The 16,397-nt window shown below is 59.1% G+C and overlaps 1 protein-coding gene across 1 annotated transcript in view; it reads left to right on the plus strand.

Annotated features, from left to right (window-relative positions):
- CACNA1B (calcium voltage-gated channel subunit alpha1 B) overlaps positions 1–16,397 on the plus strand; it is a 243,566-nt gene that overhangs the window by 193,813 nt on the left and 33,356 nt on the right. Inside the window, exons 32-37 of the mRNA XM_037851173.1 lie at positions 3,178–3,183; positions 6,392–6,508; positions 6,775–6,840; positions 8,051–8,142; positions 9,938–10,082; positions 11,736–11,863. Coding sequence (XP_037707101.1) covers positions 3,178–3,183; positions 6,392–6,508; positions 6,775–6,840; positions 8,051–8,142; positions 9,938–10,082; positions 11,736–11,863 — 554 coding nt within the window. The remainder of the gene's footprint in view (positions 1–3,177; positions 3,184–6,391; positions 6,509–6,774; positions 6,841–8,050; positions 8,143–9,937; positions 10,083–11,735; positions 11,864–16,397) is intronic.

A 16,397-nucleotide genomic window follows, 5' to 3' on the forward strand; every position in this document is an offset into this window, starting at 1 on the left:
GCAGCTCTGGGGAGACTGAGGGGGGCAGCCCTGGCAGAGGGGGAAGGGGAGCCTGGGGGGAGCAGCCCAGGGGAGCCTGGGGGGAGCAGGGGAGCCTGGGCAGGGAGCAGCTCTGGGGAGCCTGGGGGGAGCAGGGGAGCCTGGGGGGGAGCAGGGGAGCCTGGTGGGGAGCAGCCCAGGGGAGCCTGGGGGGAGCAGGGGAGCCTGGTGGGGAACAGCTCTGGGGAGCCTGGGGGGAGCAGGGGAGCCTGGGGGGAGCAGGGGAGCCTGGGGGGGAACAGCTCTGGGGAGCCTGGGGGGAGCAGGGGAGCCTGGTGGGGAGCAGCTCTGGGGAGCCTGGGGGGAGCAGGGGAGCCTGGGGGGAGCAGGGGAGCCTGGAGGGGAGCAGCTCTGGGGAGCCTGGGGGGAGCAGCTCTGGGGAGCCTGGGGGGAGCAGAGGAACCTGGGGGGGAAAAGCTCTGGGGAGCCTGGGGGGAGCAGGGGAGCCTGCGGGGAGCAGGGGAGCCTGGAGGGGAGCAGCTCTGGGGAGCCTGGGGGGAGCAGGGGAGCCTGGGGGGGAGCAGCTCTGGGGAGCCTGGGCAGGGGAAGCCCTGGCAGAGGGGGCCGTGAGCACAGAGCCTTCAGCATCTGTGGGGAAGGACAGGAATCAGCATGGCTGGAGCAGAGAGAACGGGAGGGAGGGCCGAGGGCACACAGGAAGAAAGCCTTGCAGCCAGAGGAAGACTCTGGCTTTGGAGTGAGATAGGAGCCTTTGGAGAGCTTGGTGACGTGGTCTGACCGATCTCTTAAGAGAATACCCTGGCTGCTCTGCAGAGGGGAAGTGGAGTGGGTGGATCAGTTTGGATGGTCTCTGTGGGGTTCTCCCAGAAGCGGACCCTGAGAAGGAGAAGGCGAGGTAAGTCAATAAAGGGCTTGTCATCCCATGGTTTACCCCTGCGGCAGCGGAGCTCAACCCTCCTGAGAGGTCTGAGGTGCAGATGTGAAAGTTGAAGCGCGAAGGACACCACATGCGTTAGCCTGAGCACTTGGAAAAATGAATTACGATTAATTGAAGTGGGAAAAGTCAACAGGTCACTCTTGGGCAGGACAAGTTTGAGGCACCTCCTGGAGAAGGCAGCTGGACAGATGGGCGTGGAGTTTGGAGGAGAGAACCAAACTTGGCCCATAGCATTGGGAATCACAAGCACACACGGTGTTATCGGATCCATGAGACTGAGTGAGATCAACGGAGGACAGGAAAGCGACTGAGCTCAGGAACACCGCAGCGTCCAGCAGCTGGGCGTCTGAGAAGAGGCTGCAAAGGTGTGGCCACAGGGTGTTGGGGTTTCCAAATAACTGGCAGAGGGTTGGTGTCAATCAGAAAAATGAAAACAACCAATGGAAAAATGAGCAAAAGGTACGATTCGACATTTCACAGAATAGAAAACATAAATGACCAAAAAGCATACGAAAATAAAATCAGGGAAATGCAAACTGAAATGATATTGAGATGCCATTTCACACCCACCAGACGGTCAAACGTTAGAAATCCTAACAATACTAAGTGTTGACAAGGATGCAGAACAGCCAGAACTCTCACTGCAGGTGGGTGTCAGTGGGTCCAACCTCTCTGGAAAAGTTTGGCATTCCCTGGAAAGTTGGACACGTGCACACCTACAACCCAGCAACTTCGCTCCTGGGTGTATATCCCAGGAGGCGTCTTGCACAGATGAACCTGGAGGTGTTTGCCCAGATGTTTATAGCAATATTGCTCATGATGGCACAATACCGGGTATCTAAGTGTCCGCTGGCAGTAGAACGCATCTGCCAGCGAGGGTGTGCAAATGCAACAAAATGCCACATAGGAAACGTGTGTAAATTACCTGCACACCAATATGGTGCTTCTCTGCAATGCGGAGCAAAAAGAGCAAGTCACGAAGACCAGGGACGTTAGGATCCCATTGTGTAGGTGAAAACAGGCGTCTAAGCGTTTGTGGTAAAACAATGAAGAAAAGCAATGATTAACAAGCAGGAAGAACCGTTGCTACATTTGGGGAGACGGGAGGGAACAGTCAGGAGAGGTTTCAAAATTAATGTTGACATTCTATCAACATTCGATTAATGTTGACGAAGATATGGATATTTGTGAGTTTACAAACATTCGTTTATTTATATTCTTTTGTTCATGTGGTATACTTCATGGTTTTAAAAAGTTAATGAGCTGAGTGTCCAGGCACAAAAACCCAAGTCTGCCACATGGGCTCAGCCGAGGCGGTTTTGTCACGGCCTTTCGGAAGCCCTGTCCCTTCGCGGTGTGTGGGCCCCACCGGGAATGTGAGTCCAAGGTGGGCTCTAGAGGGGCAGGTGGGTGCACCTCTGATTCCCACGGCCCCTGCTGGAGACAGGAGTCTGTTCCTCCAGGTGAGGCGTCTGGAGCCCGAGGACGCAGCTCCGGGGCTTCTGCGTGGTTGGGGGAGGCCTGTGATGCGTTGACACCCACCTTCTCCACGGCGCAGGCTGGGGCCAGGCTCTGCAAGCTCGGCGGGGACCCAGCTCCCCGCTCGGAGCTCAGCTCTTCACCCTGCGTGCCTGGAGGAGAAAAGATGAAAGAAAACCCAACGTGTGGATTCGTGGGTTTTTTTTCATGAAGCATTCACTTCATATGTTTGCTTTCTGAATGTACTTTTTTTTCCTTAGGCAAAAATATGAGTGTCAGTTCCTGTCCCCACCTTCAAAGTCAAAATAGTCTTAAGCAAGGGCAGCTAGAGAGGGCTCCAAAGGAGCATAAAACTGACATTGATTTCTTTGCCTGGAAATTAAAAAAAGTGTCGGAATTGTCTTTGAATTTGCATTACAAACAGAAATGCAAATGAATGCCACCCTGTCTGCATAGCCTACAGGTTCAAAAAATGTTTTGATTTTATGCATTTTAAGAAAAATATGCAAAATTTGCCAAAATCTAAAATTTCCCAGTGATGTGTTCAGAGTTTGAGTTTTTGCTTGTCTCGATGACTCATTTTCTCTTTTGTTTTCTGTTCTTATTCTTGATTTACCGTCACCTACCTGCTGACTCACGCCATCCAATCAACATACAATGCGAAAACCCATGTCTCCGTCTGTATGTTGTGCTCCTGCTGCTCAAACCATCCAATCTGTAAATAACACGCAAATATCCATCCATGAAAACATCACATATAGGATACGGTTGGTTTCATGACTTTAAATCGTTCTTAAAACGCCGCGCTTTGCCTTGCTCTGCTTTGCTTCGCTGGGCTTCTCTGCCATTCTTGTTTCCCTGCCCACCCGGGACTGCAGCCACTCGCCCCTGGCCTCTTTGCACCCCCCCCGGCTCCTGGGGGCCCTGTAGGGGCTTCCAAGAGCCCTCCCAGGGCCGGTTTGATTCTGGGAACTGGCTGAGGAAGGAGATGGGGGTCTCTGGTGGGGGTAGGCATCTGTGCCTGGGCACATTCTCCTGTTGGGATTGGCTCGGAATTGGGGAGGTTTTGCGGGATGTGCGTTTGCCTGTGGTTTCTGTTGCACAGTCTTCTATGTTGTCCCCATCCCGATGACAGACAAGAAAGGTTCAGCTCCCCCAGTGGCCTCTGGCAAAGCCTCCCGTGGTGCCTGCCCTGGACAGACTCTTCCGTGGGAGGTGCCCGTGGAACGTCTTCTGGATTCAGGCAGGGCCACGTGGGGACAGCCTGAGCAGAGCAAGGTAGGGTCAGCTCCGGGACACAGCAGGGCAGGAGCACAGGGTTTGTTCGTGGCGCGTGCACGGAGTCAACGAGCTTCTGTAGGGTGCAGCTGGTGCCGACCGGGGCTTCCTTCCAGGTCGGTAGGAATTTCGAGAAAGGGGCAAAGATATTTGGTAGCAGACCAAACTGAAGTTATGACTGGAAATTCTTACCCAGCTCCTGTTAGAGAAAGTGATCGTTTTGTGAGACAGAGTTTTACAGCTGGAGGGGAAGAACTTGAGTTTTGGGAACAGGCCATTGGATGCCACAGAAATGTCCAAGTGATGTCCTCTTGGCTTCTGACTGCACGTAGGTCAGGCCTCTGCTCAGAGCCCTTGTCTGCCCAGCTCCACCTGCACCCACCCCTTCACCGCATGCATCACGTGGGTGTGCATGTGCGTGTGTACGTAGATGTATTTTCTTCTTCAAAAAGACCACCGGGCCCCATTGGAGTGGCAGCTGCATCGTGAGAGCAGTGCTGGGTCCAGGCTGCGGGCACCTGGAGCGGCAGAGCCCCCTGCAGTGCTCTGGAGGGACCTCGCTGCCTGTGAGCGCCTGGGCCGGCGCGGGCACCTGTAGCGGCAGAGCCCCCGGCAGTGCTCTGGAGGGACCTCGCTGCCTGTGACCGCCTGGGCCGGCGCGGGCACCTGGAGCGGCAGAGCCCCCGGCAGTGCTCTGGAGGGACCTCGCTGCCTGTGACCGCCTGGGCCGGCGCGGGCACCTGGAGCGGCAGAGCCCCCGGCAGTGCTCTGGAGGGACCTCGCTGCCTGTGACCGCCTGGGCCGGCGCGGGCACCTGGAGCGGCAGAGCCCCCAGCAGTGTGCTGGCTCCCCCAGCCCTTCGCCCACCAGGAGGGGGTCCCTGGCGAAGCCATTTTGCAGTGAGGAGGCTTGAAGGAGGCAGGTCCGGTGCCCACTGCCCCTGCAACAGAAACCACGGGGTGCTGAGAGGAGGCGACCGGCCGAGGCCAGGGGTGACGGGCCAGGACACCTTACATCCGCTCTTCGCTCTCTCTGGGGCTGCCCATCCCCTGCTGCCCACGGAGGCCCTGAGGGAGGCCTGGCCGGGAGGGGAGTGGGGACAAGTGACTGTGTGTGGCCTCTGTGTGCTGAGCCCTTGGGGTGACTGCGCATTCTCTGCAGTGCCCTGTCCCTACCCTGTTTGTCTTCCACCCCTCTTTCCTTCTCAGCTTCCCCGGTGTCTCAAGGAAGGTCTTTGTCTTGGCAGCTGCCTCCCTGCAGGTTGCTTTTGAGCTGGGCCCTGAGAGCACCCCACACTTGCCCTGAGCGGGTGAGCCGTGCTGTTGGCCCCGGTCGAGTGGACTGGGGAGCAGGGAGGGACGCCCAGGCCACTTCTCCCTCTTGCTGATCTGGACCACTCTCGGTCCCCCTGGTGCCAGCGACCCCAGTGGCACTGGGTGGCCCAGAATTAGCCCCGTTCCCCACGGCTCCAACCCCCTGCCTACAAGCTGTAAGTTCCTGTGCTGGAATCCTCAGCCACCACGGTGGGAACCAAAGAAACCAGCTGGGAGAGCGGAGAAGTTTGGAGCATTCTTTGAGCACAGGGCTGGTGCTGCTGCCCTGTATGTGGGAGAGAGAGAGACGTGGTTTCCCCACCAAACCCCCGTCTGGAGACGGGTAGCTCCCAAGAGCGCCAGCACGTGGCTCTGCCCTGGCGGCCGCGGCTTCTATCTTTGTGAGCCCCTGCTGCTGCTCCCCATTCAACATTCTGTGTTCTCTTCTCTTTATCTGAAGACTCAGCCTGGCAGTGCAGACACGTCTGAACCCAAGCGGACTGCACGTTTATAAACACCAGTGGCAGGAAGCTGCTCTCGGGTGTGTGCTCTGGGCTCTGAACAGAGAGAGGCGGCCCCCAGCCGGCTGCCCCCAGCATCTCCACCGCCTGAGCACAGACCCTCCCCGGAGCCCAGGCTTCCTGGGGAGGGACGGGGTGGGGTCTCCAGGGATTAAAGGCTCCCCAGGGCCAGGGTGGGAGCTGTGCACCCAGGCCATCTTTGAAGTCCAGGGGTTTATGGATTGATCTTGGTGCCTGATGTTGAGCCCCTTGGATGAGGGAACAGTGCTCGAGCCTGCCCTGGATTCTCCAGAGCAGAATGGGCTGCTTCGGCTTGTGTGGGTCTCTCTTGGTGACCTGCAGGCTCTGGGCTGCCCACAGGTACCTGGAGCAGCCCGCGGGAGGCGTCCACTGCCGTCTGCCAGCCCCAGCCGGGCCTGGAAGGGAAGGGCACAGCCACTGAGTTCCAAGAGGCCCCTCCGGGGTGCCCCGTGGACAGGCAGCCATGCCCCACGCTGCACACGGCTTTGCAGAGACGGCCACTGCTCAAGGCTCCGGATTTGAGGCCGGGCTCTGGTGACCGCTCGGCTCACCTGGCAGCAGGGAGCGGCTTTGGGGAGCTTTTTTCTCGGTGGAAGGGGGTTTTCTCTGGTTTGCTGCATGAGAAGTGATCTGCAGTGACAGGCTCTACTTTCGAAAGGTTTTCTGTGGCCGATTGCTGCTTAGACTGTGAAGGGGTAATTTTTTTTTATTTGAAACTCTCTCTTGAACCTCTTTTAACGATTTGTCTTTGGGGCCACAGGGGCTTGGGGAGAGGCTGTGGGAGGGGAACAGCGTGCCCGAGCTTGGGAGTGTTGGTTTCTGACGGCCGCGCTTCTCTGCAGCACAACTTCATCAACCTGAGCTTCCTGCGTCTCTTCCGGGCTGCCCGGCTCATCAAGCTGCTCCGCCAGGGCTACACCATCCGCATCCTGCTGTGGACCTTCGTCCAGTCCTTCAAGGTGACGCTGCCGGCGGGGGCCTCCCAGGCTTTCAGACCCTCCTCTCCCTGCCACAGGCTGCCCTGTGGCCGCCGGGGCCCGGGGGGCGAGCAGTGTGGACATTCATAAGTAGATTTTAGGGGGCCTGTAGGTGATCTCTTTAACTCTCAGGAAAGCTTGGAGGTAGGTCTGTGATCCCAACTTACAGATGAGGACCCTGGAGGCTCCGTGGGGGTCCGTGGCGGTGTGTGGCCCAGGGCCATGACCCCCGCCGTGCCCACCCACAGGCCCTGCCCTATGTGTGTCTGCTCATCGCCATGCTCTTCTTCATCTACGCCATCATCGGCATGCAGGTGAGTGCCGCCGCTGGGCAGGTGCACGCTTCTGTCCCCTGGGCCAAAGGGGGGTCCCTCGTGGGCATCTGGTGATCAAAAAGTAGCATTTGTTGAGCATTTCTCGAGCATTTCTCATGATCCAGTTATTGTTCTAAGCACTTCACACAGTTATTTAATTCTCAGAATAACTGTCACTGGGCAGCAGGGCTCCCAGCCCCGACCCCTCCCCTCCATCCCTCCCGCAAGCACATGTGCTGCCTCGAGTGGCCTCCAGACCCAGCCGCAGTGTCGGGGCTGCTGCACCCCCAGGCCGAGGCTGGCAGAGCGGGAGACGGCCCACGAGGGCCTGCACCACCTGCGTCCTGCTAAGCGCACATCCGCTCCGGAGGGCGGCCCTGTCCCCTTGGCCGGTGAGGCAGCTGCCACGGCTCACGCCGGGGGCCTCAGGCCCCACCCACCACTGCCCTCGTCACGCTCGGCTCGCGTCATCCAGATTTTCTGTAACTCTCCGGATGACGCTTCATCACTGGCTCTGGGAGAGCAGCGTGTCCCAGTCGTGCACTTCGGCATCCGGCCACTTCCCGGCAGTAAGGATGGAGGGATCGTCGTGGATCTAAATGTTGATTTATAGTGGGATAGTGCCAGTGTCCTAGAGGTTAGGTGAAAACGGACCCATTTCATGGAGATTTCTCTCATTCTATAATTTGCTGAGATCAGATGGCATTTAAAACAACTATGTATTTTTCCCATTTTGGTCTGAGATGTACCACAGGAGGTGCGTCACCGATATTTGTTTTTTGTTGGGGATGTGTTTGTTCATAAGTTTTTCAGCTGGATACCAAATTATAGTATCAGTTCCATTACTGATAATACTTGTGTTTCTTACCCTAAGAAAAGTAAAATTGATAAAAAACATTTTGTGATATTCACACAGAAGTTTCCAAAGAAATTCTCAAATTATCTCTCAGTGCTATTACCAATATAATCACTGCTTTGTAATCTTGATGGAAAATGGAAACTGAAAATGCTTCCTTTCGTGCCTACAGCAGAGCCCCTGTCAGCTTGTATCCAGCCCCGTTTGCCCACCGCGGCGTCCGCGGGCAGCCCGGCCTGGGTCGCTAAGCGACGCTGCCCCTCAGCCGAACGCGGGGTCCCCAGGCGCCTGCCCCTCTGCCCCTTCAGCGCCGGGTGCCCTGCAGTGTCCAACGCTGTCTTCTTCACGTGTCAGGTTTTCGGAAACATTGCCCTGGACGACGACACGAGCATCAATCGGCACAACAACTTCCGGACGTTTCTCCAAGCCTTGATGCTGCTCTTCAGGTATCTACGAGCCACAGCTCAGCTCCGGTGGAAAAGGGGCGCAGACCCGGGACCCGACCCTGCTGCCCGCCCACTGGCCCGGTCCAGCTCCCCTCTTCGCGCGTCCTGGAGAGAAGGGCAAAGGGAGGCTGACCGGGGAGTCCCGGGGGCAGCTCAGAGGCCTCTGGGGAGGCTGCGGTCTGAGGCCCGGGGGGCAGAGGGGCTGTCAGCCAGAGCAGCCGGGTCCGGCCTTGCCCTCCGCCTGCCCCATCGCTGCAGAAGCCGCGTGCCCTGGACTCTGGGGGTGCAGTGTGGAGCCTTGGGGGACACGGGCTTGTGTCTGGGCTCAGAGGCCTCGGCCCAAGCTCTGTGGCCTCCAGAGGCCACCGTGAATGGGGAGCTGGGCCTGTGGGCCGGGGGTGGGGGGACGACCCCGCTGCCTCCTGGGGGAGGGAAGAGAAGGCTCTTCATGTTGATCTGAGGTGAGGGTGGCTGGCATCAGGCCCTGCCTTGGGGTCCTTCCAGTGGTTTTGCCACTTCTGCTTATTTCTGAAAATGTGTGAAGCCAAGACCTTGGGCCGGTCATCAGGCTGGGCCCAGGGGCACCCCACTCTCCTCGGGCCGGTCACCGGGCCGGGCCCAGGGGCACCCCACTCTCCTCGGGCCGGTCACCGGGCTGGGCCCAGGGGCACCCCAGTCTCCTCGGGCCGGTCACCGGGCCGGGCCCAGGGGCACCCCACTCTCCTCGGGCCCTCCATGTGGAGGTTGGAGCTCAGGCTGAAATCTGCTTACTGAGCTGTCTGGAGTGCATTTTCTAACCCCTGTTCATCGTTTGGCTTGTCCTTTCCTGCTAGCAGTGCTGTTTCTTTGAGCATTAGCTGATACGCTAATTTAATTTCTCCATCTATTAATATCTTGCCTCGTGCTACAAAAGATCTGAGGAAAACTTTTGGTCCCAGAGACTTTTCTTACTTCCTGGTCTTGTGTCTCACATGGGCCCTGACCAGCCAAACCCTCAAGAGCAGAAGCAGCCCCTGCAGCAGCTCCAGGCCCGTGGGGCGCGGGCCCAGCTGTGCCCGTCCTGCAGCTGGGGCCCCTGGCACCGGCCCTGTCCCAGGAAGAAAGTGGGGGAGCGCCCGGTGCTGAGTGTTCGCGCGGCCTCGGAGGCCAGCGTGGCTGCAGCCGGTGAGCCCGGCCTCGGCAGGAGAGTGGCCAGGGAGATGTCGGCCACCAGGGCACAGGGCCTGCTGCAGCCCACGGCAGCTTTCGCGGCGAGCGAGGAGGGTCATTAGAGGTTCTGTGAGGGGTGGACGCAAGATGAGGGTGGCAGCTACTCAGGATTCAGGGGCAGGAGGTTGTCTCTTGGACGCGGGTGTGAAAAGTGCTACGATTCCGCCTGCTGGTTGCCGGTAGGGTTTGCTGAGGAATAGGTGAGGAGACACACTCAGGAGACAAGGATGACTCCAAAGCTTCTGGTCTGGACAACGGACGTGAGGAAGGATGGGACGGAGCAGACCCAGAGTTCAGTTGTGGGCATGTTAGATTTGCAATGTCAGATGTCCACGAAGGGAAGTTCACTGTGACACCGAACTTCCAGTGCGGCGGACGGTCTTCACTAACTAGTGCTTTATCAATGACCGATCAATCTGGGAACCTACCACTAGCAGGTGCACAGGAAACACCTGTCTTTACCCAGGCCCGGCCGTGTCCAGAGGGGTGGGCTTGGCGCCCTCCCTGCCCCCCGTGCTGGGCTCTGGCCTGGCTGCAGCCAGCCCTGGGCCTTCCTGGGGCCTCACGCACTCTGCCGTCTCCCCAGGAGCGCCACGGGGGAGGCCTGGCACGAGATCATGCTGTCGTGTCTCAGCAACCAGGCCTGCGACGAGCTCGCCAATGCCAGCGAGTGTGGGAGCGACTTTGCCTACTTCTACTTCGTCTCCTTCATCTTCCTGTGCTCCTTCCTGGTAAGCTGTGAGCACTGGCTGTGCCCCTCTCAGGCCCCGGCCGCCTGGTGAGCACTGGTTTTGATCCGTGTCACTTTACCAGTGGATTCCATGTTGGTGGCCCTGGTTCCCCCACTTTAACCCTGGAGAGGACGGTCAGCAGAGCGCGGCTGCCTGTGTGTCCGTGGAAGGGTGTTGGGTTTCCAGGGACAGTCATCCTTAGTGCCCAGCCTCTAGGAAGACCCCTGCCGTGGCGATGAGGCCAGCGTGCTGGGTGGGGGAGCTGAGGAGAGTCGTGGAGCTTGGGCAGGGGGTGGGCTGGGCCAGAGCCTTTATTCCACGCCCAGCGAGGAGCCCCTGGGGGACAAGGAGCCAAGTGACATGCTCTGTTTTGTGTTTTAAAACCTTGTGTGGTTTCTGTGTGCATCACTGGGAGAGGGCCCAGAGAGTGACAAGGAGACGGGTGGAGGTGCCTGGAGGAGGGTGAGGCCATGGAAGTGAGGGGGTGGCGCAAGTGGAGCCGACATGGCTGGTGGGCTGGGCGTGGTGTGAGAGAAATGCCAGTGCAGCAGGCAGTTCTTAAGGAGGGTGGGGGGCTTCCATGTTGAGCCCGGGTGAGAGGATGTGGAGAATGCTCGGGGATGCTGAAGACCTAAGGCTTTCTGCTGATGGTGGGCTGTGAATTTTGGAGGCACGGAAAGAGGTGAGGGGTCAGTTGAGACAGATGAGTTTGCATATAGGTGAGAAAAATACAGCAGTTATGGGTTGTGCGTCATTAGTTGCTAGGAAGCAAGGAAAGGGTTTGCACATTGGGATAACCCGCCAGTCCACAGGAACAGGCCTCTGGAGGAAGGTGGGTGACAGGGCTCCGGTCTCCACGTGGTTCGGCCCACTCGCACCAGGCGGCAGAACCAGGCTTCCGCGGAGACCCCGTCCTCCAAGCCGCAGCCCCCGGGGCTGGCAATCCTGGGCATGTCCAGAATGGATCGGGAAAATCCCGTGTTTAGCCTCCTCTTCCCCAGAGGGCCGTGTGCCAGGGGGACACTTGGGGCTCCCTGCCTGCTCTCGGCTGTCCTGGCACCTTCCCCTTGACGAAAGCAGAGAAGGGGGGAGGCCCCGGGACCCCACAGGGCTGGGCCTGGCTGGGCCTGAGAGTGCTGCCCGGTGGGAGAAAGTGGACCGTGATCTGGGAGGCGGGACTCGGGTTGGGAAGTAACAAGTGGTGAGGCTGTGACAACCTGCTGGGAAGGATTGGGTCAGGCTCAAAATGCGTGAAGCGTTTCAGTCTTTGTAACCAACTCATGAGATGCCATCGATGTCGTCAGAGGAGGACGAGGGAGCTTAGAGAGGTTGGATTTCTCTGCTTCCTGGATGGTCAGCCCATGCCTAGGCCCCAAGCTGTCAGCCTCCGGAGCTCTAAACGCCTCCCTGCAAATCCCTGCCTCCCTTATCCCACCCCTAACCCTAACCCTAACTGTAACCCTGAGAGGGATGAGGACGGGGATCCCAGAGTGCGGCTGTGGGCCAAGGCTTTCAGCGCACGAACCGTCGGGGTGCAGTGGCCTGGGGGGACTGGCCGGGGACGGCTGGTGACAGCCGCGCAGAAGCGCCTGGAAGAACAGCACTGACTGGCCTGGACGGGCCTCGCCACGTCCCCCTCTGCTCCTGCCGCAGATGCTGAACCTCTTTGTAGCCGTCATCATGGACAACTTCGAGTACCTCACGCGGGACTCCTCCATCCTGGGGCCTCACCACCTGGACGAGTTCACCCGCGTCTGGGCTGAATATGACCCGGCCGCGTGGTAAGTGGCCCCGGGGCCTCAGGTCCACCACCCCTTCCAGACAGGGTGGCAGCTCCTGCACAGCGCCCAGGTCTGGGAAACGGTCTTTGGACCTCAGTCCGGCCTGAAGAAGGCCTGCCCTGGGGTCAGGGAGGCTCCGCACGGTGTTGCAGTTTTCAGGGTTTGTGAGACATGTCTTCCCGTGGAGGGCGCGATGGGAGAAGGCGTCAGGACAGCAGGGGGCCCGGCTTCCACGTCCTCATCGTCCGCGTGAGCGCAGGGGGCTCAAGCTTTCCCCAAGGCGCCGGTGGTCTCCCTCTGCCCTCTCCCCTCCCCCTCGGGCAGGGCCGCATGCCCTGTCCCAGCACAGCACAGCCCAGCCTCCACGGCATGCAGCGCGCATCCCCTGAGATCAAAGGAGCCATCAGAAAGGCTCTCGTGCCAAGCACCTTCGATTGTGGGGTGAAAGGGAGATTGTTTGCAGACAGATGAGGGTCTCGTGCAGGGAGGGGTTGGGATCAGGAGGTAAAGCTGTTTGAGGTCCTGCACACTCCCGGCTGTGAACGTCCTCAGGAAGGAGAGCAGGCAAAGCCTCACGGGTTCACCCCGTCCACCGTCAGCTTGCTCCTTCCTCTGCCCATCCGTTCATTCACTCACTCCTTCGTGCAACGGTGTTGCTGAGCCTCCGTGCAAGGCTGGGCCCGGGAATGGAGGTGGCCAAAGACCTGGCTTTCGGGTGAGACCACGGAGCCTGGTCCGGCCTCTTGTTCTGGTGGGCGCGCCACGAAACTGCACGTCAATGAATGGCCGCGTGCGTGAACAGTGCGGCTGGCGCTCCCTGGAGACCCCGTGGCCCGTGCCCTCATCTCCCAGGCCCTGGCTGCCGGCACAGCCTCCTCGCGTGGCTCCACCTCCAGTACCCCTTTTACGAAAGGGCCTGGAGGAGACAGTCAGGGAAGGGGCTCCCTGCCTCTGCTGATGGCCGTGGGCGGGACAGAGCCTTTGGCCCAGTGCCAGGAGTCTCGCAGAGGCTGTGCCGTGTGTGCCCGGTGTGCTCTTCCGCTGCTGCTCCCTAAGTTGAAGGTCAGCACAGGCAGTGCCTGGGGCTGTCTGACCCCCAGGGTCCCCAGGACCTGGCAGCGCGTCTGGGCTGGGGGAAAGCAGGGCTCCCTCCGGCCCTCTCAGCAGCCTTCCCGGAGTGCCCCCGCAGAAGGGGGTCCTGGTGCCTCGGACGGGAGCAGCAGGTTCCTCCAGCCCGTGGCGTCTCCGTGGTGTGCTTGCCCCGTTAGTTGCAGAGCAAACATAGCTGTCATTTACGTCTCACGGTTTGCACGCTGTTTTCCTGGTCCTTGGAGAGGCCCACTGTGTGCCGATGGCCGACACAGTTCCTTGCGGTGTCCAGCACTTCTGCCCAAGTCCACAGCCCGGGGACATCCTCCCTGGGTCTCTGGTCAGAGGGGAGGCAGGACCTGTTGGGCGAAGGGCAGGAGAGGCTCCAGCAGAGGATTTGGTGAGTCCCCCGGCCAGCCCGTCTCCGCTACCTGGGCACCGTTGGGGCACCTTTTTCTGGGGAGGATCACGTTGCAGAAAACCAGAGAGTCTTTATGGAATGTTGCTTGGTCTAAAGGGCAAAAGCAGGTCCCAACTCTCAGAGAGATGGAGACGCCATCCCCCAAACGTGATTAGCTGTAGACCCGGTCTTCTGTGGCCACTTCAGGCCAGAGCAGTAACAGGAGACAGGAAGTGGAGTTAGCCAACTGCAGCTGTGTGCCTGGAGAGGGAGGGTTCAGACTGTTTCCCAAATTCTAGAACCAGGACCTGGCAGGCATAGGTTGTTGGCAACACGATGCAGAAAGAGCTTATTGAAGGGTGGCTGGCAAAACGCAAGCCTCACCCCAGAGGAGTTCTGTTTAGGTGAACAGTTAGGGACCAAGGCCCCAGAAAAAGCCCAGACATGGCCTGAAGCTCCCACACAGAACTCGCTGCGCCCACATTCGGCCCAGGCAGAAAATGCAGCTTCTCTGCACACAGGCTGGGTGAGGAGGACCCCCACAGAGGCCGCAGAGCAGACTGGGTTCTGGCCCTGCATCCTGGGCAGGCTGGGTGGTGCCTCGAAACATTGAGTAGCTCCACGGTGGATGTATTTATCTTTATTTCTCAGGTGACCACCTGGATTTCTCTCTCTTCTTTGTGAAATTTTCCAAGCTTTTGTGTGTATATGCACATGTATGTTCATTGTGTTTATGCATACATGTATTGCATTGTGTGCACACATGTGGGTTGCAGGTGTGTGTGTGTGTATGGGGCATGTGTGTGCACACAAGTGCACATGTGTGTGTGCATGCCTGTTGTACATGTGTGCATATATAAACGTGTGCATGCACGGGCAAATGTGCACATGTGCATTGTATATGTATGTGTGCACATGTGCGGTCGCAGTTGATTCGTCGGGGGGGGGGTGGCGGCCGGTTGCTAAATCCTAGGCTCTCAGGATTGCTTGGAGGGTACCGGCGGCGGGGGCTCTTTCCCGGAGGCGAGGGCGAGGCGGGGGACTTGGCCAGGTCCCCGGCGGGGTGGCGTGCAAAGTATGGAGGGCGGCGAGAAAGGAACAGGCGGGACACGTTTCTTTTTAGGGTGAAGAAACCAAGAGAGTTTATTAGGGGAGAGTACAAGCTTATATCGGGCGTTTAGAGGGCGGGGTAGCTGTAGAGGTTAAAGGCTTGGATTGGTTCTGAGAGGGCGCGGAGGTTGATTGAAAAGGGGCGAGAGTTGCTCCGGTAACGGTGTCTGGCAACAATGTATGCGCACTGGTGGTAATGGGAGTTGCACTGGCAACGGGGAGTGTCCGGGCAAGATAAGGGGGTGGGGAAAAGGCGGTTCCCTCCGGCAAGCCTCCCCTAACAGTGTTATTTTGGGTGAGGAAACGGGGCCTGCCTCCGGCCTCACTTTCCCAGGCCCGGGGGGCTGCGGAGGGCGCTGTCGCCCGTGCCCACCACCCTCCCCAGGGGCTGATCAGGTCCCCCAGCCCAGGCCCGCCAAGTTGAAGCACGTAATCAGTGTCCCGCACACATGGGTCAGTGTATGTGCACAGGAGTGTGCACATGCATGTGTAAGCATACGTGGGTGCGTGTCTGCATGCATACATGTGCTGCACATGTATGTGCACATGCATGTGTGCATGAGTGTGCCTGTGTGAGAGCGCGTGTGCATGCATACGCATGTGCACATGTGCATTGTATACGTGTGTGTGCACATGGGTCAGTGTATGTGCACATGAGTGTGTGCACGTGCATGTGTAAGCTTATGTGGGTGCGCGTGTCTGCATGCATGCGTATGTAGCACATGTATGTGCACATGCATGTGTGCATGAGTGCGCCTGTGTGAGAGCGCGTGTGCATGCATACGTGTGTGCATGTGTGGGCATGCATGTGCAGGGATTAGAAAGGCATGGAGTAGCTGCTCTCTGGTGCCGCCTTCCCCAGCCTCCCTTTTGTTATTGCCCCAGTGCCTGGTGGTGACGTGTGGCATGTGGAGCCTTGAAAGTCACACCTGCTGTGAGCACCCTCGCTGCTCACTCTGCTGTTCACCCATCCACGTAGTCACCATTTCCTGAGCAGCCCCGGGTGCTGGGGACTAAAACTGTGCTCAGCCAAGCCCAGGCCAGGGGCAGCAGGGGTCCTTCTGTGGAGAGAGAGGCCACGCCTGGCCAGGTGAGTCAGGGGGGCCTTCACGGGGGTCCGGAAGGGCGAAGGGCCATGGCTCCGTGTCTGGCTGGAGAGGAACAGCACTTCAGAGAGTGGCAGACGACAGCGGAGAAAAGCCTTGAAATGTGGGTGAAACGAGTGGGGTGGGATTTAGTTTCTAGACAGTGAGGAGGATTGGACAGTTTTTGAATCAGGGAGTGACCGCATCAGACCCATGTTGTCATCTGGGCTCAGCTGGCACAGGGACGACAGCGCAGAAGATCGAGGCTCGACCTGGGGCAGGGGCTGCCGTGGGGCTCGGAGGCCTCGGCCTGTGCCCAGCCGCTCATGGGTTAGCGAGTGCCTAGGGTTTGTGGGCAAAGTGGGGCTCTTTTTCTCCCCTTGTTTTCGGAGTAAATTCAACCTGATTCGGGACTCGGGAGGCCCAGAGTGCTAGGGCAGTGACCCCGGGATGGGGGTCTGGGGGGCTCCAGAGGAGGTTCAGGGTGCTGGGGACTGTCAGCAAGTGGACCATGCCCCCGGCCCCAGTCCCTGCGGGAGCTGCCTGCGGCCCCGTCACCTGCTCCCACTGACGGCGCAGGCCAGCGGGTGGGGGGCCGCGTGGCGCCTCTCTGTCCGTAACCTCTGCGTTTCCTTTCCAGTTGCTATGTTCGTTATAAGGACACGTAGTTTGTTGGGTTGTATTGTGCTGCCTGTTGGCTTAGGGAAGAACTGCCCTCGTAGGTTGGCCTGCAAGGTTTGCAACTTCTGAGCGTCATCCGACACATCTTCCCCACCCGGACCGCAGGCCCGGCACACTCCGGTGCCTGCCGCCTGGTCTGGGAGTGACGATCCCCGGCCCTCCCCAGCCC

The sequence above is a fragment of the Choloepus didactylus genome, chromosome 10 (assembly GCF_015220235.1).
Source record: "Choloepus didactylus isolate mChoDid1 chromosome 10, mChoDid1.pri, whole genome shotgun sequence".
In the NCBI taxonomy this organism is placed as follows: Eukaryota; Metazoa; Chordata; class Mammalia; order Pilosa; family Megalonychidae; genus Choloepus; species Choloepus didactylus.